The sequence below is a fragment of the Gossypium hirsutum genome, chromosome A08 (genome assembly GCF_007990345.1).
Source record: "Gossypium hirsutum isolate 1008001.06 chromosome A08, Gossypium_hirsutum_v2.1, whole genome shotgun sequence".
NCBI classification, from domain to species: domain Eukaryota; kingdom Viridiplantae; phylum Streptophyta; class Magnoliopsida; order Malvales; family Malvaceae; genus Gossypium; species Gossypium hirsutum.
In genome coordinates, this window is record NC_053431.1 from 38096135 (window position 1) to 38122104 (window position 25970).

At 35.3% G+C, this 25970-nt stretch overlaps 1 protein-coding gene and 1 non-coding gene across 2 annotated transcripts; one reads left to right on the top strand and one right to left on the bottom strand.

The window, feature by feature from the left end:
- Window positions 1-2142: 2142 nt before the first annotated feature.
- On the bottom strand, window positions 2143-2249 carry LOC121205412 (small nucleolar RNA R71). Its single transcript, XR_005900490.1, has one exon. It is a non-coding gene; the product is annotated as a small nucleolar RNA R71 (small nucleolar RNA).
- Window positions 2250-2745: 496 nt separating this feature from the next.
- LOC107946560 (uncharacterized) lies at window positions 2746-3081 on the top strand. Its single transcript, XM_016880976.1, has one exon. The coding sequence runs from the start codon at window positions 2746-2748 to the stop codon at window positions 3079-3081; it is 336 nt and encodes a 111-aa protein (XP_016736465.1).
- The last annotated feature ends 22889 nt before the right edge of the window (window positions 3082-25970 follow it).

A 25970-nucleotide genomic window follows, 5' to 3' on the forward strand; every position in this document is an offset into this window, starting at 1 on the left:
AGCGTATAAATATACACAATTTAGTTACATGAACTTACCTTAACAATTGTTCATGTACATAAAATCTACTAATTTGACATTTTCCTCTTTTCCTCGTTCTAACTCCAAATTTGGTCTATCCAGATCTATACGAGTAAATTTAACATCAATTTAATACAATTCATACTCAATTCAGTCCAATTCACATTTTAGGCAAAATTATCGTTTTGCCCCTAAATTTTTAATTAATGACGATTTCGTCCCTAGGCTCAAAAAATGAAATTCATGCAATTTTATCCTTATTCCAAGCCTACCTGAATTTTACAAGTAACATTTACAGCCTATGTATTTCATAAAATTCAAATTCTTTTCATGACTTTTTTATTTTTACAATTTAGTCCCTAAATCATAAATTCATTAAAATTTTCTTTGTAAAAGTTGTTTAGCTATCAATAACCTTTCATTTTCCACCATATATTTCAAAATTTCAGCATATTCATCCATGGAAAATTTTCTATACTTTGATAACTTTTCAAATTAATCCCCAAAATAACTATATTAGGTAATCCCGATCTCAAAAATATAAAAATTACTAAAAACGATACTTGAATTCTTACTTAATTTGGCCAAATAAGTTTTCTCTTTCTTCCATTCTCCATGGTTAGGGTTTCTATATTTATTTGGGAAAGATGATAAAAATGATGATATTTTCTTTATTTTATTATTTACCATCTTTAGTTATCATCTTTCCAATTTTATCCTTTTCTTTAATTAATTTTCCATGAATGAATCATCATCCTTAAAAACTAAGCATTTTGAATGGTCTATTTACCATTTAAGGACCTCAAATTTTGAATTCCATAGCTATTTAATCCCTTTAGCTATTAGAACTCAACTTTTGCACTTTGTGCAATTTGGTCATTTATCAAATTAAACATATAATCGGTAAAATTTCTTTACGAAATTTTCATACGACATTATTATCATACTGTAGACCATAAAATAATATTAAAATAATTTTCTTTCGGAATCAGATTTGTGGTCCCGAAACCACTATTTTGATTTTACCGAAATCGTGCTGTTACATGGTTTAACTTATATGAGATCCCAGTTAATGAAAGATCGAGTTTCCATGAAATATTTTCTGAACATTGTTAAACATGATGAAAATGAATTGAGTCAAGTATTGTAATTGTTCTGGCTTATTCATGTTATTGTTGTTGAACTTGTGAAATTGCTACAAAACCATCACCTTGCATTTCATTTCATCTAATTTTCATTTAGGTTAAATTGCATCTAGTTAATTAATTCAATTTTAACATCTATCACTTCAAAATTATTGTATTTTTCTTACCAACTTGTAAATTCATAATTTGCAATTATTTGATTAACAGATACAGTCCTTGTGGAGACGATAACTCTTTTACTTACTTATTACTTGATAACGACTGTGTATACTTGCACAAACCCATATGTTATAAGTTTTTGGTGCCGTTGCTGGGGACTGTTAATTTAATCCTTATTTGTGAAATAATTTCTTGCAATTTGATTTATTTATTTTTATTTTTAATTAATTAATTAATTATTCTTTATTTTTTGTGATTTCTTTTTAGGAGTTTAGGAGCATATATCAAATCACTGATCTACTTCCTGTAGACCTTGAAATCAAGCGGACATTTCGACAAAGAAGATGAGAAAGATTTTCCTAAAGGCAAGCCGCAAAGATGGAATGATTTTCAAGGGAATAGAGCCGCTAATATTCATAATCCAATCCTTATTGCTTATGATAGGGATCGAGCTATAAAGAAGTATGATGTGCCCCTTTTTAAAGAACTTAATCTGAGTAATAAAATGAGACCAGAGATCTAAGCATCGCAGTTTGAATTGAAGCCTGTAATGCTCTAGATGCTTCAAACAATAGGCAAATTTAGTGGAATGCCCACAGAAGATCTACACCTTCACCTTTGGCTATTCATGGAGGTGAGCCATTCCTTTAAGATAGTCAGTGTAATTGAAGACGTGCTGAGATTAAAGTTGTTTCCAAACTCATTGCGATATCAAGCACTAGCATGGCTTAATTTGTTACCACTACATTCAATTTGAACGTGGCAAGAATTAGCTGAACGCTTCCTGGTAAAGTATGTCCCACCTAGCAAAAATACGAAGTTGCGGAATAAGATCATCATTTTTTAGCAGATGGATGATGAGTCCCTATAGAAGGCATGAGAAAGATTCAAGGAGTTACTTTGTAGATGCTTTCACCATGGGATCCATATTACATCTAGTTGGAGACATTTTATAATGGTCTCAACGTACAGATAAGGTTGGTGGTAGATGCTTCTACAGATGGTGTTCTCTTATCGAAGTCTTAATGAGGCTTACAGGATCATTGAGAGAATAACCAATAACAACTACTAGTGGCCGAAAAATCGAGCATATTTAGGAAGACTAGTAGCCAGAGTGCATAAAGTAGATGCCCTTGCTTCACTTTCAGCTCATGTATTTTCTATATCTTCAATATTGAAACAGTTTACTACCAACGCTTTAAATCATGTTGCAGCTCAGCCACCGAGTCAATTTGATGTTGTTTCCTATGTATATTGTGGGGAGATTCATTCTTTCAAGAATTGTCCATAAGTCTTGAGTCTGTTTATATACTAAAGGAGCAAGCAATAGAAATAGGAGTGCAATGCCTAATAGAAACAGAAATAGGATGTTCTAAATGAGCTTCACATCAATATACCATTGGTAGAAGCTTTAGAACAAATGCCCAATTATGTCAAGTTCATGAAGGATATTCTGTCTAAGAAGAAAATGCTTAGTGAGTTCGAGATTGTAGCACTAACAAAGAAGAAAATGCTTAGTGAGTTTGAGATTGTAGCACTAACAAAGGAGTGCAATGCGTCCTTACAGAACAAAATACCTTTGAAAATGAAGGACCCTAGAAGGTTTACTATATCCTGTAATATTGGAGAATCTTACTGTGGTAAAGCTTTATGTGATCTTGGAGCGAGAATCAATTTGATGGAAAAATCTAGTTTCAAAATGTTAGGAATAGGTGAAGTAAGATCCACGGCTGTGACACTCCAATTGACGGATTGATCTTTGGCAAATTGATACGATCCGCCTCAGGGATGAGTTGAGTCATATGTGAAATGCCCGATCGTCTATGAGGAAGTATCGTTCGGTTTGGATAAGAAGAAATGTAAGTATGGAAAGAAAGGAACTTAAAAGCAAGCACGAACCAATACTAGAGAGTATTGACCCAATTGCTTATAGGCTTTTAAGGTGATCGGATGAAAGAAGGTAAACCTCGACCCACTACTTAGTAAATAGGAACCTTGGTATAGTTTCAAATGCCATACAATGAATAGTGATAAGTTCGAGATAGATGAAAAACAGGTTGACGCCACTAGGCTTCCTAGATAAGCCAACAAGTCTTTAGCGAAATTAGAGAGAAAAGAATCTCACCAAATAGTTTCATTAAAAAAGAAATCATAATCAAAGTTCAGCCACCTTTATAAATGAAAGTAAACAACTATTTATAGCCTAGTTTGGAGTAGCCGAATAGACAACTACTTAAACTTAAAAGCTAGTTAAATTTGGCTAGAACATTTTAGATTAAGCTAGAACTAAACTATTAAAATGCTAAGTCCAAATTTAGCTTTTTGACGCCAAAAGACATGCTTCTTAAAGAAGAAACGTGGCTAAACGAATTTGGATGTCTTGGAAGCTTTAAGGAACTTGTCTAGGTTCGACATTGGGCTTGAATAGACCTTGTGATGTGTTGTTTATGTTTGGCTGCTTGGAACAACAATGGACAACTTCTTAATTGAAGGTAAGTAACTTGGATGAATGTGGCTGCAAGTTAGCTCAATGGACAAGTCTAGATTCGGCCTTAGTGGTGTTTGGCTAAAAAGACACCTTTAGAAAACTAATGGACCAGCCACAATTCATGCATTTCATCCATACATGAACCCTCCGATTCCTTGAGCCAAGCCATGCATCACTTCATTAATACTCCTTGTACATTTCGCTGCACCTTGGTATTAAATATACTACTATCTCTTGGCCAAAAGGTTGCTTAAGAATCACCAATAGCCAGCCCACTGTGTATAAATTCATTCAAGCATGAACTCTTAATCCATGTACCTAGCCGTGCATGAATCTCATTAAATGTGCTCAATACATTCGGCTGAACCTACAAGAAACATGAACACATTAAATCCCAATGTATATTTGGCTGAACATGTTAACAGCATGAACTAGACATCATAAATATCATGCTAAGCTAAACTAAACACATTAATTAAAGACTAGCTAGTAGCATTAAGTTCGGCTAGCTCAAACTAAGTGAAACATTTAATGAACTTATTTGAGCTAGGATTTTCATTAATGAGCTGTAGCAAACTAATTAGTATAAAACTAAAACTTAGTTTAATTTATTGAAATAAAGAACGAGTTGAAAGTAAGCTCGGTTGAGCTGAAACGAGCTGAAACGAGCTTAAATGAGCTGAAACGAGCTGGATGGGCTTGAGGAGCTAGAAATGAGCTAAGATCAGCTTGCCAACAATGCACCGGTTCTTTGGATAGTTGCTTCAAGCTGATTCTATGAGCATTGGCCCTTGTTTCGAGCTAAGGTTTTGCATTAGAAGCTAAAACAGCTTCTAGGAAACGTTTATATTGCAATTGGCTTATTAGAACTTCAAGTAGCTTGAGGAGCTCATTGTCAGAGCTTAATGAGCTCCAAGGCATGCTCGTATCATCCCTCCTCTTGAGGGCGACTTGTCCTCAAGTCGAGACTTTTGTCCATTTGAAAATGTACCTTCTTGCATAGCTTTCCTCGTTCGAATGGGATAAAGGATTGCACACTGTAACACCCTATACCCGTAACCCACGCCGGGTCAGAGTATGAGGCATTACCTAACTTTATCTCATGCATACAAACAGTCTCAAGTCACTGAGACTTGGTCCAAATTAAAACCTTTTCAATTTCTACTTTAAACTTATTACTATGGGCCTATGAGCCCCAAATCGACCGTTAAAAACTATTCAAAACCATTCAGGGTCCTTAAACCAACCTTAAGAAATTTGCCTTAAAATAGATCACACATCCCTGTGGAAGGGTAACAGGCCCGTGTGACCATTTCGACATGGTCGTGTTGGTGGTCCGTGTGGTCCACACGACCTAAGCGCCTTGGGACACACCCGTGTCCCACACCCGTGTGGAATTAAATTCTAATTCACACCTATAGGGGTTTTCAGACGGCCAGATACATGCCCGTGTCAATGTCCCGTGTCCCTCACACGACCAAGACACACTCGTGTCTTAACCCGAGTGCAAAAACCTGGGTATTCTATTTCTGATGTCAGCATTCCTAAATTGTCACACAGCCAAGGCATACGCCTGTGTACTAGGTCGTGTCCTTCACACGGCTGAGACACATGGCCGTGTCTCTACTCGTGTGTTTATTATCATGCATACTGACTTGAAATTTTTACGTGCAGGGGTCACACGACTGGACCATACGCCCAAAGGGCTAACCGTGTGTCACACATGGCCTAGACACATGCCTGTGTGTCTACCCGTATGGGTAATATAAGGATATTTACCAAACCTCATTGCCACCCTTGCATACCTATTTTCATGCAAATACCAGCCAATACCAAAACAAGCATAATTTCAAAAATCAAATCAGCCACAATAGACATTCATTCAACCATGTAGATGCAACTTTTATAAACTCAATGTAAATATTAGCTATCGTTCATGGCTTAATACTAAGTGTCGAATCTATCCCAAGCCAACACATTTGGCCAAATCTCTAAGACTCAATAATAAGTTCTAATCCTATACATGCCATATTCGAAAATATAAATCCAACTATATCGAATGTTTCGGCTGATAGTGTGGTCGATATCTCTGACTTCCGGTGATCCTTGAGCTAGTTAGGCGGCACTGAAAGAAATGGAAAGGAAAGGGAGTAAGCATAAAGCTTAGTAAGTTGCATATAAATAAATATACAACAATAAGTCTACAATTTACCAACAACTTATGAGACCAAAGTGGGAATAAGCATGACTTACTCTTTACTTCATACAAATCACATAGCATATACAATGAGTTCACATCTTATACATATGTATCACTTGGGTACCTGTAATACTTACAATATGGTTATACTTTTCTTATTAACTTAAATTTATAACTCTCGCTGTTGAACCATTCGGAACACTACCGGATATTCCATAGGCCTTAATCATGGGTAAAGTGCCGATGCCATGTCCCAGACATGGTCTTACACTGGCTATCATCTTCGAGTCTGATGCGATGTCCCGGACATGGTCTTACACTAGCTCTCACATAACCATGCTGATGCCATGTCCCAGACATGGTCGTACACTGACACATCTCGTAGCCGATGCATGTCCCAAACATGTCTTATACTAGCTTACGTCTCGAGGCTAATGCATGTCCAAGACATGTCTTACATTAGCACTCGTCTCAATACCGATGCCATGTCCCAAACATGGTCTTACACTGGCTCTCATAATGTGGCCGATGCATGTCTTTGACATGTCTTACACTAGCTCACACAAATGACCCAAGTGATACGGCATGAATATCCTGTTTACTTTCTAAGGTCCCAACGGGAATTCTACTATCTCAATGATCATTACACATTCTCAATCTCGAAATCAAGCAATTCATGCCATATCTATTCAATGAAAATTTAAATACGGATAGTAGCAATGTAGTTATATTATTTACATACAACTTACCTTGGATTTCAAAATGTAGCGACTATACGGTTTCGTCGATTTGCTTAGATTTCCCTCGGTCTTGGTTCGGATTTGACAATTCTTGATCTATATTATCAAAATACACTCGTTTAGTCACTAATTACAATTAGGCAATTGAAAATTCACATTTTTGGTAAAATGACTTTGGCAAAATGACCATTTTACCCTTATACCCGAAAATCGATTTTTATCGAGTTTCTTTACCTCTTAAGCTTAGCTAAACTCTTTTTACTCTTATAGCAACCTAAACTTCCAACTATTTCACACACTTATCACTTATTTTGCAACTTATGGAAAATAGTCCTTTTAGGTGTTTTCATGCTAACACCTTTCACAAAAGTTGTTTATAAGACAACCAAGACTCATTTTCTCCCATAAAAACTCAGAAAACAACATAAATTCTTTCATGGAAAAACCCTAAACTCTTGATAATTTTGCAAGATAGCACCCTCATTTGAAAACTCATGCTTCAAGGGTTTCAAAAGTACAAAATATTTTAGAAAAGCCATTAGGATCACTTACTTGTGAGTGCTTCAAGTTGCTGAAAATTTTTGAAGCTTAAAACCCAAAAATGGCTGAAATTTTCAGCTAAGAAGAAATGGGAAATAGGGTGATATCATTTCCTTTTTCTATTTTCTATTTTAGTCAAAATTGGTCACCTAATCCCACCAAAAATTAAAATTTTTGACCACACATGTCTCCTATGGCCGGCCACCCTATTTCTAGGGGTCTAATTGCCCTTTAAAGGCCCCAAATTTAGATTCTCTAGCTATTTAACACCTTTTGCTATCAATTTAGGACTTTTACACTTTATGCGATTTAGTCCTTTTTTACAATCGGGCTCACAAACGTCAAAATTAACTCACCAAAATTTTCATGTACTAATATAAACATGCTATGACTCCAAAATAATAATAAAATAATTTCTTCAACTTTGGATTTGTGGTCCCGAGACCACTATTCTGACTAGGCCCTAAATCGGGCTGTTACACACACAAACCTTATTCGGCAATAACAAACAAAAAGTATTCAAATAGCATATATAAAATTTATTCCAAAGGTTATATGGAAAAAATCTTATTCGATCATAACATGGATACTTCGCAATGTCACACAAGTTTGATATGCCATCAATATGAAAAATTAAAGAGAAAGGGGCCAAAGATTGATTAGTCACGCAATCTTGCAAACGAATATTCATTCCTCGTTTCAACCATAACATTCCAAATGGATCAAAACAAAGGACATATTCACTTAGCTTTTTGATTTGAACAACCTCACCTTGCCATATTCAATTGAATGGATTTACTTTAGCAGGGTAAATAGCATGGCCGCTTTCCACAAAACTATTATCAACATCATGGTTAATCAAAGGTGAGCTTCCAATTTCAGCATAAAACAAATGGCTTTCAAAGTTCGGATCATGAATAGAATTTCTTCTAAAATTCAAATGAAATGAAGGTCTTTCCATATCTTTAACAAGGTCATCATCAACAACACCGATTTATTCATCTTTCAAACAAAACAAAGATATTATTGACTTACCTTGATTACCTTGAAAGTTACATGTTGAAAGTTTGATTTTACCTCGTTTGCTCAAAATAACCCTTCGCTCCTCAGCAAGGTAATGTAATCGATATTTCAGACTCAAATAAACCTAAAAAGGTGAAAAATCAATGGAGTAACTCGCGCTCTTCAAAATGTAATTTCCACAAAGATGGAAGAAGTCAATACCATCAGGAAGGATATACTTAAAAGGACATGCTAAGATGTTATTCACAGGTGGATAGCATAAACTGATTCCGGGATTAAAAACAAAATTTCCAGATTCAAAAACTAGATTTTGATTTTGTAAACTAAGCACAAGATTTATTTTCAGAAATGAAGATAAAATTCATAATGGATGAAAAGGTATAACAAATTTATTTACAATGAGATTACGGTACTTACCTTTTATTGATAACAACTCAAAGTGGCTTACTCTCGACTTAAAGAATCGATTTTGGTCACTTAGCCCGATATACAGCAAGAGTTTCACCTTCTCAAATAAATCACGAAAATAGAACTAAAAAAGTTTAGGCAGACAAATATGCAGAAACTCATACTTCAAGAATCTCAATCGGACAGGCAGATCGACACATGGAAATTTTGCACAAAAATTCAAAGATTTCTCTTGAAGGGAAAAATCAAATGATTATTCATTGTATGCAAAAACCTTTAAACACATATGTTGAACAAATAAATTGTAAACATGCAACTTTTCAAAAGTTCAAATCCAGCACAGACCAATCGAATAGGCATGTTTAAGAAAAAAGGTTTAGCACATATGTTCAAAGAGTTTAAGTATTCAAACACATCAAAATTTGTATGTGCAAAACTTTTACCACACACATCCACGATTTGCATAACTAAAACCAAATCAACAAAAGGGTTAAACATGTCATGAGACAAACTTTTTGTGGCTCTTCTTGAGACAAGGATATTAACATCAAGAGTTGAACACTAACTAACCAAATCAAAATTTGGAGACCTTTTAGAAATTTCCCTATCAAAACCTTTATTAGCAGTTTTTAAATCAAATGATAATGACTCGATAATCATAGAGTCCTTACCTCGCTTACCTTTGGACACAAGTGGGTAGTTGTCATTCTTGTTCTTACCTTTCTTGTACAACTGAAATCGCCACTCGTTGGGAAGGTATTAAAGCTAGAATTGGTCACACGGATTTTCAAAAACCTGGGAAGAGATATCATAAGAAAAACTAACAGGTGGGTTAGTGGAAACAATCCTCGCTTGCTGACTAACATCTTTTGCACTCGAATCATTTTCTTTGGAGACACTCGTTTCTTTTACCTCAATTTCTTTTTCCAGTCTTTTCTTTTGATCAAACTCTTTTTCTTTTTCATTCTCCTTTTCAAGCTCTTTTTCAATCTTATTTTGTTTCCTCTCTTCCTCTTTTTCTTTCATTTCTTTGTTTCTTTTCTAGATTTCATTCAAGATCCTCTCATTTTCTCTCATAATCCTTTCTTGCCTCTATTTTCTTTTGATCTCTTTTTGCTTTTTGTCTTTTTCTTTTCTCAGTTTCTTTTTACAGGGGGACGCAAAAGATTTAGGAGAATAATAATTTTGTTCAAAAAAAGAAAAATTATTTACATATGGTTCACGAACAATTCTTCGTGAAGATCTCTCCGTGGATGTTTTCTTTGGAGTTCTTGAAGAGGTGTATCTTTCATCTCGTATGTCTTCTCGGAAGGATTCAAAATCAAAATCGACTTCTCTTCGTCTTGAATTCCTTGATGAAAAGGAATCTCGGTCGAAATCTCTTCTCAAATTCTTCAATGAGTAGGAGTCATAGTATAGGTCTCTTTGTCTCGAAGTTGTTGGTGAATAGGAATCATAATAGGAATCATAGTAGGAATCTTTTCTCGAGTAGTCATCGAATGTATATCTCCGTGATGTTCTCGGTTCTACTCTCTAACTAGATGACACTCGTTCACTTTGGTCTCTTTTCTCCACACTATCTAGTCTTTAATATAGTTTGTCAAACTTAGTATTCACTATTCTTCGCATTTCTTGCACCAAATATTGGAATTCTGATTTGGAAAATTCTTCACGAGACATAATTTATTACTGAAAGAAAAGATTGTTAAATAAGAACATAAATAAATTCCTCACAACAAAAACTTCATGATTTCACTTGGAAAGAAAAAAGTTTGATTACGCTATCGCTCGTATTCGTAATTTTGGCTTTTACCTCCAATTGATTGTGCTCACACTCTCGTGCCTTTTACCTCTCAAACTTTTCTCTCACAACTTCGTATTCGGACTTGCCAAGGCCTTATCGTAGGCTTAGGGGTCAGTTGCAAATGGTTTAACAAGGAATAAAGATGAGGGGGTTAAGGGTTGGCTGAAAGAAAATTGGAATGGTTTTGGGTATGGCGATGGGGTAGGAAGTGAATGGTAGAAAATCAAACGTACTTGATCGGGAATACAAAAATATCAACAAAGATCATAAACTTTCACACTTTTTTATTATTATTCTCCTTCCTTTTTTTTTTCAATTTCAAGAATGCTAAATGCAATGCTTTTTATACAAAATAAATTTTTTTATAATTTTTTTCACTTTATGAACCTATTCCAGATGATGGTGGAAATGTCGATACTTCCCGTTTTGCAAGCTCTGATACTAGATGATACGATCTGCCTCAGGGATGAGTCGAGTCGTATGTGAAATTCTCGATCGTCTACGAGGAAGTATCATTCAGTTTGGATAAGATGAAATGTAAGTATGGAAAGAAAGGAACTCAAAAGAAAGCATGAACCAATACTAGAGAGTATTGACCCAATTGCTTAAAGGCTTTTAAGGTGATCAGATGAAAGAAGGTAAGCCTCGACCCACTATTTAGTAAAGTAGAAACCTTGATATAGTTTCGAATGGCACATTATGAATAGTGATAAGTTCGGGATAGATGAAAAATAGGTTGACGCCACTAGGCTTCCTACATAAGCCAAAAAGTCTTCAACAAAATTAGAGAGAAAAGAATGTCACCAAATAGTTTCATTAACAAATAAACAATAATCAAAGTTCAACCACCTTTACGAATAAAAGTAAACAACTATTTATAGCCTTGTTTGGAGTAGTCGAATAGACAACTACTTAAATTTAGCTAGAACATTCTAGATTAAGCTAGAACTAAACTATTAAAATGCTAAGTCCAAATTTAGCTTCTTGAAGCCAAAAGACATGCTTCTTAAAGAAAAAATGTGGCTGAACGAATTTGGATGTCTTGGAAGCTTTAAGGAACTTGTCTAGGTTTGACATTGGGCTTGAATAGACCTTGTCATGTGTTGTCTAACTTCAGCTGCTTGGAACAACAATGGACAGCTTCTTAATTGAAGGTAAGTAACTTGGATGAATGTGGCTGCAAGTTAGCTAAATGGACAAGTCTAGATTCGGCCTTAGTGGTGTTTGGCTGAAAAGACACCTTTAGAAAACTATTGGGCCAGTCACAATTCATGCATTTTATCTATACATGAACCCTTCGATTCCTTGAACCAAGCCATGCATGCACTTCATTAATACTTCTTGTACATTCAGCTGCACCTTGGAATTAAATATGCTGCTATCTCTTGGCCAAAAGGTTGCTTAGGAATCACCAATAGTCAGCCCACCATGCATAAATTTGTTCAAGCATGAACTCTTATAATCGATGTACCTAGTCGTGCATGAATCTCATTAAATGTACTCAATACATTCGACTGAACCTACAAGAAACATGAACACATTAAATCACAATGTATATTTGGCTGAACATGTTAAGAGCATGAACTAGACATCATAAATATCATGCTAAGCTAAACTAAACACATTAATTAAAGACTAGATAGTAGCATTCAGTTAGGCTAGCTCAAACTAAGTGAAACATTTAATGAACTTATTTGAGCTAGGATTTTCGTTAATAAGTTGTAGCAAACTAATCAGTATAAAACTAAAACTTAGTTTAATTTATTGAAATAAAGAACGAGCTAAAAGTAAGCTCGGTTGAGCTAAAAGTAAGCTTGATTTAGCTCAAACGAGCTGAAACGAGCTCAAATGAGCTGAATTGAGCTAGACAGAGCTCGAGAAGCTAGAAATGAGCTAGGATCAGCTTGCCAATAATGCAGGGTTCTTTGGATAGTTGCTTCGAGCTGATTCTGTGAGCATTGCCCTTATTTCGAACCAAGGTTTTACATTAGAAGCTAAAATAGATTCCAGGAAATGTTTATATTGCAATCGGCTTATTATAACTTCAAGTAGCTTGAGGAGCTCATTGTTAAAGCTTAATGAGCTCCTGGGCGTGCTCGTATCAGAAATAGATCAAAATGTCATCAATGAATACAACCACAAATAAATCTAGATACTGTCTAAAAATTCTATTCATTAAATCCATGAATACAGCAGGTACATTAGTAAGTCTGAAAGGAATAACCAGAAACTCATAAAATCTGTACCTTGTTCAGAAATCAGTCTTTGGCACATCAGTGTCTTAACTCACAACTAATAGTAACCTATCTCAAATCTATCTTTGAAAATACTTTAGCCCTTTTCAGTTGATCGAACAGGTCGTCAATCCATGGCAAAGAATATTTATTCTTTATAGTCACCTTATTGAGCTGTCTATAATCGATACACATTCTCATAGTTCTGTCTTTCTTTTTCACAAATAAAATTGGTGCACCACAAGGAGAGAAACTCGATCGCGCGGAACCTTTATCTGTCAACTCTTGCAACTGAACTTTTAATTCTTTTAATTCAATAGGTTCCAATCTATACGAAGCTATCGATATCGGAGTCATTCTCGGCATTAACTCAATACCAATTTCTACTTCTCGTATAGGTGGCAAACTTAGTAATTCTTTAGGTGACATATCTAGACACTCACACACAACTGGTACTGATTCAATTTTCTTTTCAGTTACTTTAGAATCAAGCACATAAATAAAGTAAGCTTTACAACTCTTTCTCACATATTTCTGAGCTAACATCGAAGATATCACTGCCAGTAAACCATTTAGATCATTAGACTCAATCCGATTAATCTCATCATTCAATAGTCTTTCATTTGCAGTTTACAACAGCATTGTGCAAAATCAACCAATCCATACTCAGAATTATATCGAACTCGTCGAATGATAACAACATCAAATCAACCGGAAGACATGAATCTTGAACCATCAACGAAAAATTCTTACACATTTTATCAACCAGAATATACCAGCCTAAAGGGTTCGATATTCTAATCACAAACTCAGCAGACTCTACAGATAAAGTCTTACTAGATATTAAGGTCCCACATACATAAGAATGAATAAAACTAGAATCAATCAACACAATTACACTAGTATCATAGAGAGTTAATATACCAGTAACAACATCTGGGGTTAAAGCCTCTTCGCGAGCGTGAATAGCATAAGCTCTAATAGGTGCACGAGCCTTAGATCGAACTATTGTATCTTTAGTTCCTCACTGAATGCTACTCACATTTCCCTCATTTCTAGGAGATCTATTCTTGGCTGAAGTGTTACTTGATCTCAGATTTTGCACAATCTCTTGCTCAACCTACTCAGGACAATCTTGGATAAAGTGATCTAAGGATCCACATTTGAAACAAGCTTGATTATTCAATCTACAAATACCCGAATGTCTTTTACCACAAGGTTTGCACTCAGGTCAATCAGATCTGACATTTTCAACATTAACGATCGAAGTAATGGGAGCTCTGAAGCTCAAATGTGATCTAGCACAATCTCTACTCGAGTGTCCCATGTTAGCCTTTGAACAACTATAATCATTTCGGATTTTCTTTGATGTAGACTGAAATGATTTACCCGATGATCTCTCACAGAAATTTCTAGCTTTAAAATCAGCTTCTCTTTTCTTTTCTTTTCGTATGGCTTGGGTAGTTACAGAAACTTGAGGGGGTGGAGGTTGTTGAGCAGTCGGATTCGTTTGAACGAACTCTGTAGACCACTCATTCATTAATTGGAAGAAGGCTTGCTTAGCCTCTCCCTCTATACTATTTGAAATTGACCTAGAAGGCACTGCCCTCTGAGCAGGACTGGGAAAATTATCTTCTACGTCATCCATTACGCTCGATCGGGATCCATTTCTATAAGAAAACACATTTTTAACTGTCAAGAATCATTACACTATCACAGTTTATAATTATGGCATGTATAGCTAGACTTACACATGCTATGTTAGTCCTAGAACTGACTAAATCGTAACTTTGATACCAATCAAATGTAACACCCTAACCCGTATCCATCGCGGGACTAAGGTTAAGAGATATTACCAATTAAATAATAAACATAAAGCATAATGCATAAATTATTCATATCTTAAAGTTCAGTCGATTTCATATCAAACATACATCATATTCTCAAGTCAATAAACATATCTCAAGGTCTTATATCATACACTTTATAAATACATAATTCAGCCTATATATTTATCTCTATAATGGTATTCGAATACCCACATAACATAAATAAAAAATTTTCCATTTCATAGAAAGAAATTTAATAAATATATTTTTGAATGCAAATGAAGACTTTAACCATCACTAAGTAAACCTTTATGCAATTGCTATAATATTAAATATTTTATTTTAATACCCTTACACATGTAATTATTGAAACTAATCAAACCAATGCATATATATATATATGCAGACTAATCATATATGCGACATTAACAATCTGATGATTAGTTCAAATGTACATATGTTTCATTATACAATTTGTATTTTTTTTCAAAGTGCTATTCACCAACTTAAACATACTTGCTAAAATATATTCATTCCCAAAACACCTATTTATCAAATACTAAGGTTATATAAATCTTAATAATTATTTTCCAACATCACTGTACCTATATAGCCAATCAAATATTCCTAAAACATGCATCTACTTTGCTATTCATCACATCATCTAATCAGCCATTATATTAAACTATATTATAATATTCACACGGCATTTTAGACATACATTTATATTTATAATACATAACAAGCACTATATTAGGATCAAATATTCTTTTTAAACTCATCACAAATCTATGCACATATGAACATATCAATTTGGGTCATACTCGAACAATCACACTAAATCATATCATGTCTTTTTCATATACTATGAAACATGTCTAAACATCACTTGTACAACCTACAAAATCATTTATAATCCAAACCTAAATAATTAATTCAATTTCATACACATATAACATAAACTTTTCATATACTTAATCATGCCAACTCTCATGACTTTATCATTAGCAAATATGCCAACCACCTCACATACATATATATATATATTAAGACCAAAACTTGCTTATACTTAAACATCATACCTAGCCATATCTATCAACCATATTAACCTCACTTAAGTTAAATTTTATAATCAAACCCCTCACAAAATATACCACAAATTATACATCTAAAATGAGCTACTTTCATGGCCGATTATGATTCATAACTAAACATTTCATTTTCAATCATATAACCAGCACCACAAACATATCACCAAAACATAAATTACATATCATAAAATATGCATGTAACACCCTAAACCTGGCTTAGACGTTACGACCGAATCTAGCGTGTCACATTGAAGCGTTATTAGAGAAGTCATGTTTTATCTAAAGTCTTTCTTAGTGTTTAAAGAATATTTTCATTTTAAATTAAAGTGAATGGAAGCTGCGCACCAGGTAGGATTCAAGAAAAGAGGAGGTGAGTTAATTAGACTGCTTAAGCACCTAGCTTTTCCATGATCCAATCCTAGACATGCACACATCCATTGCCACACTTTAAGCTTATTACTTGTCCACGAACAACAAATTAAGTTTAAGTCTATTTAAAATATTTATTTCCTTTGAAAACATTTACGTTGCGGAAGCTTTGCCCGGTTATCGTGATATTTTGAAAATAAGTAACTTTTATAAAACGCGGCCTAGAGCTAACCAATTGTAAGGAATCAATTTAAGTGATGTGAATCTCAAGTTGAAAACGATTTAAGTAATTTAAAAACCCAAAATAAAAATAATAGAGCGGACTTATTACAACTTTAACCAAGATAGAAATAATCAAAAATAAATGCAAAATTTAAAAGGAAGCTAATTGAAACTTATTTAAAAACCAGAAATTTAATCTTCGTGGCCACTCTAAATCCCGCCCAGTTCCAAGTCCACCAACTAGGGCTCACCTGCAAGGATGGAAGAGAAAGGGGGTGAGTTTGGAAAACTCAGTGTGTATGGAAAACCCATCCAAAGCCCAAGTCAGCTCAAGCCCATTGGGCCTAAGCCCTATTCAGATAACAGCGGCTACTGGGCCGAAGCCCTTTTCAGAATACAGTAACTGGGCCTTAGCCCCTTTTCAGATAACAGTATGGCCCATAGGCCCATTCCAGAACAGAACAGACATATTCGTGTATGCAAGCCCAACCCAGCCTATAACCAACTGCTACACTCCACTCGTACCAGCCCTACACTCCATGTGGGGAATAGCTCAACCCACCCAGCCCTACACTCCACAGTTGCAGCACTACTGCTCTGATATCAGTAAGTTGAGGCAAAGCCTCCAGTACGTGGACAAGCCACTTTCAGTACTTCCTCCATCAATAACCCAGTCCCATGCATCAGATAATAATAACATGGCATGCAGTAAATAGTAACAGTCAAACATGCATTCAGGTCAACCTTAACCCTAAGGGTATATTAGTAATTTTGCTCCTAGGGGTAAATCTGTAAATTTTCCACCTATAAAGGTATTTCAGTAATTATATCAGTTTTAAGAGTTCTCACGAATGTTACTGTCCTTACTAGCCCATTTGTCATCGCAATAATTTATTTGTCTCAATTTCACAATTTTAGCCATTGGGCCCTAAAACCTCTAATGGGCCCTACAGTGTCCACTAGCAATTTAAACCCATTTAATTCAAGTTTTATGACCAGTTTACCGGTTTAAGCAGTTTCGATTCCACAGTCTAACAGAACATACTTATTACCTTTTTTTTTATTATTTTACCCGCATGGGCCCGCAAGCCCATTGGGCCCAGTTTTAGCCTATCGAGGCCCAATTACCGAAGTGCACGAAATTTCACACACTACTAACTTACCACTTTGCGATTTCAGAACTAATGATTTCTAAACGTCTTGTGAGCACTCGCACACTCACAAGCCCATGGAATGCCGAATTTTCAGCATTTTGGCTTTTGCCGATTTGAACTATGAGAGGGTGTTCGATACACACCTGATTTAGAACGGTACGTTGGCGAGATCCTCACACAAATTGCCTACAATTGGATTACTAACACGTCAATCTAAATATCAAAAATGAACTACGTATTTAACCCCTTACCATATTCGGCCAACACAGCCTTAGATCCCAGAGTTCTTTACCTTTTGCCGAAATATGGGTTAGATCTGATGAGCCAACCCAATTAGTCTTCAAGCCCTTTTCTATACGTCCCCTTGTCCACGCTAATGCTTACACACCAAACAGACAGAGGAACAAAACCCTTAGTCCAAAACGCTAGCCACCCATAAGGGTTTCGGCTTTTCTTAACTCCCGAAATAAAGAAATAGTTTCGAAAACTTACCACCGGTTCCCTCAGCCAACAATTCCACTTTAGTTCTTATTCAATTTTGATGTAGATCTAACCTTCAAACCGTAGCAGAAGTCAGTCCTTTTCTGATCTAAAGGTTCGGCTATGCCCCTAAACTATGGGGTTTTCGGCTTTTTGAAACAGTAAAGAAGATGAGTTATGAGAGTTTTGTAGTGGCTTTGTCGACAGAACTTTAGGGTTTAGAAGAAGAAAGAATCGGCCACAAGATGGGGAAGAATCAGGGGGTTTGACTAGGAGAAATCGACACAAAAGAAATATAGGCTTACGGGATTTCGACTTTTGTGTATAAAGCTTAAGATCAAATGATTAGAAAGTAGAGATGAGTAAAATAGTAGAAGGATTCGGCTATGAGGGAAAAGAAGAAGAGAAAGTAGATGAAGAGAAAAGAAAAGAAAAAAAAGAAGGGAAAGAAGAAGAAGAAAGGAAGTAGATGAAGAGAGGAGAAAAGAAAAGAAAATAGAAGAAGAAGAAAAACTGAATCCTAAAGGCCAAAATATACGGCACTTATTAGCTATGGCCGAGTGAGTGTATTTCGGCATATGAGTTTTTCCTAAATTCCAATTCCCCGAATTATAACTTGATTTTCGGCCACATTCAATGTTTGAATTCCACCTCAAACTCTTGACCGATCAGCCCACCGTTTGCACCACCTCAGCATGCTGCCAAGAGTCCTGATCAGACCCTAACTCCTTCCCCACGCATGCGGCAAAAATTCCAACCTTGCGTGCGCGAGATGAATCTCGAACCCCAGACCACCATCCACCTTGCGCCCTTGCGCCTTCGCTCAAGCTGCTGGCCACTGCACCACGTTTTCTCCTTTACTAATATATGGTTACAATTAATTATAAACCTTACCTACTGAAGCTTTGGTCTGCTATAAAAAAGGGAATTTTGCCTTCCACGCAACTCGAACCTATGCCCTTGCGGAACTCCTAGCACCCTACTGCCATTGCGCCATAAGCATTCTTATAGCATAACACAGTCGCAACTGTTCTTAAACCTTCTTTAGTGCGACCTGGCTTCTAAAATAAAAACAAGCCTTTGCACGCGCCAACCCTCAAACCTAGGCACTATACCACACTCCCAGCACCTCTGCCACTGGACCGAGCTTCCCTTTGTATTACCTTTTAACCCCAACTATATATAAGGCTTCCCTGCGTAGTTCCCTGATATAAAGAAAAAATAAAACACTTTTGCACATGCTAGGAGTCGAACCCCAGCTTCTTTCCCACTACCTAGCATGCTAACCATTGGGCCAGGTACGCTTCTTCATGCCCGGTCTTGCCCAATTTATTTTATAAGCCTTATGCCCAGATTCCCTCTATGAGGCAAAAATTAAAACAATTTTTTTCCTAGAGTTTAAACACCAAAACACCAATACTTTTATAAATATATATATATTTTCCTATCTAATAATAATAATTATAATAATAATTTTATAAATATATCTAATAATAAAAATTTCAAATATCAATAATACAGTAAATAATAATAATAATTTTCATAACAATTTTTCAAACATACATACAGTAATATTTTTCTAATAATAATAATTTTATCTCATAATACTAATTAAAATTTCATAAAAATTTAAAATATCCGTAATAATAAATACAGTAAAAAATTTATAGTAGTAATTTAATTCAAATTTTTTTTCTTAAACGATAATATTTAAAACTTCTTAATTATTTAGGTTTTCTTCTATCCGAATCCCAAACTCAAAACCCAACTCTTTTAGGCCCCAAATTCAGGGTGTTACAATGCATTCCAAAATAAACTCCAACCATATCAAATATAACCAAAATTCGATCAAACCTTAAAATCGAATCTAATAAAATAAACAAGGTATTTTCGCATGGATTATATATACACAACTTCAAACTTAGCCAAATATAATCTAGCCTATACATGCCATAGATTTAAGTTCAAACTTATAAAATACCAAAAACAGTCGATAGTGTGATGGACTTTGCTGATGATCCCCGAGCTCATAACTGATCTCCAAAATCTATAAAACAGAGGCAAATATAAACACACAGAGTAAGCTATCATAGCTTAGTAAGTCATAAGCAAATAAACAACTTAATGACATAATCAACTCATTTAAACCAAACCAAATTATTCTATCATAGTCACATTTAATCTCAAGCTTACAATTTCATGTATAACATATACATTCACATAGAAACTTTATCATGGCCAAATGTACAAATATAAATTAACAAAGTATCATTCGACTTCAAAGTCAAAATATCATTATATAACCAAGTACATTTACACTCATATACATATACTTATGAATCAAAATATAACATCACATACATATTCATAGCATATGACCAAATATACTACACAAATGCACATCTGTTTACATTAGTAACTTGTATAATTTGCATCACATATCAAATAGCCAACTTACCTTATTTTAAAATAGGTAATCAACTAACTCATACCTGATCGTTTTAGCTTGTTTTACACATTCGATCACAACTTATCATTGCCCGTTGCACCATTCGGAATTGAATAGGATATTCGGATAATCACACATATCTACAATGCCAACGTCCCAAACATGGTCTTACATGTAATCACATATCGATGCCACTATATTAAACGTTGTCTTACTCACACACATATATCGGAGTCACATATTGATGCCAATGTATTAAACATAGTCTTACTCGCAGACATATATTAGAGTCACATATCGATGCCAACGTATTAAATGTAGTCTTACTCGCACACATATATCGATGCCATGGTCTTGCTCGCACATCACATATCAAAATCATATGTCATGACATATGTATCCTGGCTATTCCTAAGGTTCATATGAGTCTTTCGGATGTCGTAACTCGGTTGGATCGAACTCGTACACACAGATTCCAAGCTTATAAATATTAGGTTTCAACATATATAATATCACATTATACATTTAAGCATATATAGTTCGTATCTAATCAAATAAATAAACTTACCTCGGACGACTAATCGACAACTTTGGTTTTTCCTCGATCCAAATCTGATTTCTTTGGTTATTGATCTAAACATATTCAAATTAAACTTATTCAAACATATTTTCACTCAATTCAGTCCAAGAACACATAAATGGGCAAATTACCATTTTACCCCTGACATTTTATACTTTTTACAATTTAGTCCAAATTGCACAAAACATAAAACATGCAAAATTTGCACATACCATACTGAGGCCGAATACTACCCATGTTCATACAAGTCCATACATTTCATTTATTTCACATTTTAGTCCCTCAATTTATTATTTTTGTAATTTAGCCCTAATTACTCAATTTCATTAAAAAATCCAATACAAAACATATCTTTCATAATTCATCAACTAAAATCACAAAGCTTAATTATTCATCAATGGAAAAACTCAAAATATTCATCAAAATCAGAAATTCAAAGCTGGGCTTTGTACATTACACTGCAACGATCTAAAAAATGTAAAAATTAACAAAAACCGAGCTAGCTACATACCTTAATCAAGTTCAATAGTGGTTGAAACCTTGAAAACCTTTTTCTTTCTATTTTCATATTCGGTCATGAATAATGAAAGACAAGTGCATGATAACTTTATTATATGTTTTATTATAATAACATATTTATTATTTTACATATTTAACCTTTATATTAAAATTCTTAAACCATTATAAGCCATGGTTATAGCCGTCCATCACTTTAAAAATGGTTATATTGCATAATAAATACCTTAAATTAAAAAGACAACAACAAATTAGCCTTTTCACATTTAACCATCAAAATTTCATTTTACGCAATTAAGCCATTTTTATTAAATTGACACTTAAACTACAAAATTAAAACACGAAAATTTTACAAATATAAATTCACATATAATAAACACATAAAATAAATTTAAAATATTTTTCTGTCTCGGATTTGTGGTCCCGAAACCACCTTTCTAAAATAGGGTCTAAAACGGGCTGTTGCACAGAATGCTCAGAATTGAGCATACGAGCAATGACACGGGCATTTGTTTTAGCCGTGTCGATGGCGCGGCCTCAAACACGGGCGTGTGCCCTGGCCATATGAAGTCTACACCTATTTTATGAAAATGAATTTTCTACACGGTCTAGCACACGGGCGTGAGACTTGGCCGTGTGATCCTAATTTGTTCATGACTGACAAGTCAGAGAGTTATACGGGATCGAGACACGGGCATGTGTGACCACACAGCCTGATCACACGGGTGTGTCCCATAACCACACTGCGTGTGACACTTATTTAGTGGAAAATTTTCTAAGTTTTATAAAAATTTCTAAAGTTCTCGGTTTAGTCCCAAACCACTCCCAAAGCATGTTTAGGGCCTTGTAGGCTCATATTAGGGACTTTATGATTAATTGCAAATGGTTTTAATTTGGACGCAAATTGATGGCTCGAAATTGCATGATTGTTTGTGTGGTAAGTCCAGTAACGCCTCGGACCTTGTTTCGGCATTGAATACGGGTAAGGGTTGTTACATTTAGTGGTATCAGAGCTATAGTTTAGTTGATTCTCGGACTAGCGTAGCGTGTGTAAGAGTCTAGCTATACATGCCATATATAAATTTTGATAGTGTGACGACTCCTGAAAATTTAAACTGTGCTTTCATATAGTAAATGGATCCTGACCAAGAAGTGGCTGATGACATTGAGAGTAATGCGCCGGATCCCGCTCAAAGGACCGTGCAATCTGAAAGTAGACCAATGACGATTAGTCAAGGAGGGGAGGCTAGAGAAGCCTTCTTCCAAAGGATGAATAGTGGTTTTCTAAGTTTGTTCGAACAAATTCGGCTGCCCAACATCCTCCACCCCTACCTAACCCCCAACCGATTCCTGTAGCTGCCCGAGGTGTGGAATTGGTAAGATTGAGTAAGCCTCCAGTTGATAAGATTCAGAAACAAAGGGCTGAAGAATTTAGAGCAAATGTCGATGATGATTCTGATAGAGCAGAATTTTGGCTTGAGAATTCTATCTGAGTATTTGATGAGCTTTCTTGCACATTGGAGGAGTGCTTGAAATGCGCTATATCACTTTTGAGGGATACGACATATTAGTGGTGGAACACTCTTATATTTGTGGTACTGAGGGAAAGAGTTACTAGGGATTTCTTCCAAGAGGAATTCAGAAAGAAGTACACCAGTCAGTGGTTTATTGATCAGAAATGTAAAAAGTTCTTGGAGTTGAAACAAGGCTGAATGACTGTGATTGAATACGAGCGGGAGTTTGTTAGACTCAGTAAGTATGCGGAAATGTGTTTCAACAGAGGCTATTATGTGTAAGAGATTCGAAGATGGGCTGAATGAGGACATCAGGCTGTTAGTTGGGATTTTAGAGTTGAAAGAATTTGTTGTGCTAGTCGAATAAGCTTGCAAAGCCAAAGAGTTGAGTAAGGAAAAGAGAAAAGCTGAGTTTGAGGCTAGAGATTCGAGAAAGAGGCTTATGAATAAGTCGTTTTAATCTTCGTCAAAGAAATCTTGAGATTTTTATGCTCGCTCCAATGTTTAAGTTGGTGGTAAGCAATATTCAGGTTCTAAGGCCCAAATTACATCCACAGCGAGCGTAGGTAATGCTAGGCCTAATAAGTCCAAATTCCAACACTGCGGTAGATGACATCCCACTGAATGCAGGATGAATAACCAGGCTTGTTTTAAATGTAGCTCCTAAGATCATTTTATCTGAGACTGCCTTGAAATGGCTGAGAAATATAATTTTCAGAATGTAAGATCGAGTAACACTGATGCTAGTGGGAGGCTAGTGAGAAATATGGGAAATGGGACCAGTAGCAGAGGAGTATCCAAAGACTCAGCCGTGAGATCGAAAGCTAGAGCACCTGCGAGAGCTTATGCTATTCGTGCTCGCGAGGATGCATCCTCCACTGAAGTGATCACTGGTACATTTTCTCTTTATGATACTAATGTAGTTGCATTAATTGATCCTGGATCGACTCATGCCTATACTTGTATGAATCTGGTATCTAGTAAGAATTTTCCTGTTGAGTCTACTGAGTTTGTGATTAAGGTGTCGAACTTCTTAAGCAAACATGTTTTAGTTGATAAAGTTTGCAAGAGTTGTCCTTTAATGATTCAGGGGTACTGTTTTCCAACCGACTTAATGCTTTTGCCATTGATGAGTTTGATGTAATACTTGGAATGGATTGGTTGACTCTGCATGATGTCGTAGTGAATTGTAGACAAAAGGTTATTGAATTGAAATTTCAAAACAATGAAACTCTTCGGGTTGAGTCAGATGAATCGGGTGAATTGCCTATTGTGATTTCATAGATGTCGGCTCAGAGGCATGTAAGAAAAGGTTGTGAAGCTTATCTTACGTATGTATTGAATATGAAAGTGTCTGAATTGAAGATTGAATCTGTGCCAGTAGTTTGTGAATATCTTGATGTGTTCCCAAAAGAGTTGGCAAGGTTACCATCGGTCAGAGAGGTAGAGTTTGCTATTGATTTGGTACCGAGAACTTCACCGATATTGATAGCTCCATATACAATGGCTCCAACCGGATTGAAAGAATTGAAATCTCAGTTGCAAGATTTGACAGATAAGGGTTTTGTAAGATCGAGTTTTTCACCTTGGGGTGCACTACTGTTATTCGTTAAGAAGAAAGATGGATCCATTAATCTTTGTATTGACTATCATCAACTTAATGAGGTTACAAAAGAACAAGTATCCTATAACATCCTGAAATAGGGCCTAGTCGAAATAGTGGTTTTGGAACCATAAATCCGACATTAAAATATTTATTTTATGATTATTATGAAGCCTAGAATATGAGTATATGCAGGTGTTAAAGTTTCATGAAGAAATTCTTTGAGTAAGGTGTTCAATTGGAAATTAGGGACTAAATTAAATAAATTGCAACACTTGAATTTTGGAAGAAATTTGTATGAAATTGCTTAGGGTTATGAATTAGAAGGTCTTGGAGAGTAATTTTCCCAATTTTTAAATTTTTGGACAAAAATGGGCTTGATGGATGGAATTTTAAAGAAAGGGCATGAGGGCATTTTGGTCATTTGGCTTTTTAATGAAATAAAATGGGAAAAATCAAGCCAAAATCAGCCATTCTTCTTCTCCATGCTGCCAAAATTCTCTTGTGACCATAGCTAGGGTTTTCAAACATTTCAAGCTCAATAGTAAGTACTCCCAGACCCTATTTTTAATGTTCTTTGTATTTTTAGAATCCTGGTAGCTTGTTCTTTTCATTTCTACCCATATTTCATGCTAGGGTTCATGATTAAAAATTTACCCATTCATGAGTTGCTTGTATTTTGATGGATTATGGAGGAATATGAAAGTTGAATGTGTGTTAAACATCTTTTCCTCGGTGATTTTCATGAAAAACCCTTATAGGGACCATTTTGCAAAAGTTGTAAAATGTATGGTAGAAATGAGAAATAATGGAAAACGTGGTCTACCATAAGAAGGAAAAGTGTTTAACTAGGCTTGGGTAAGGTAGAAATTGCATGTGTTTCATTATACGAGCCTAGGGACTAAATCGTAAAAATATGAAAGGTTAGGGGCAAAATGGTCATTTGGACTAGGGGTAGATATTAAACTTGAAATGTATAATGTAGTGTATTAATGAGTTAATTTTGTGGATATAGACCCCAAGAAACAAATTCTGGAGGTCGATTGAGGTAAACGCAAGGTTTCGGAATAACTGAAACACAACTCCGAACCGAATACCAGGTAAGTTTGGATAACTTAAAGTAAACCCCTAATATGCATAATTGTATGATTTTTGAATGCATGATGACCACATTTATTATTGGCATGAAATATCATAGAAATGCATATTTGATGGTAACATGTGAAAAATGTCTCGGTTGAGGTTAAAAAGGAAATTCGATGGATAACCCTGATTGACATGCTGTGACACCCCTAATTTGACCCTAGTCGGAAAGTGGTTTCGGGACCACAAAATCGAGTCACAAAAATAATTAATTGTTATATTTTATGCTTATTATTATTTATGAATAAGTATGTGTGA

What these genes read in the sequence shown, in the direction of transcription:
- LOC107946560 (XM_016880976.1), top strand. Translation starts at nt 2,746, where the DNA reads ATGCCCAATTATGTCAAGTTCATGAAGGATATTCTGTCTAAGAAGAAA.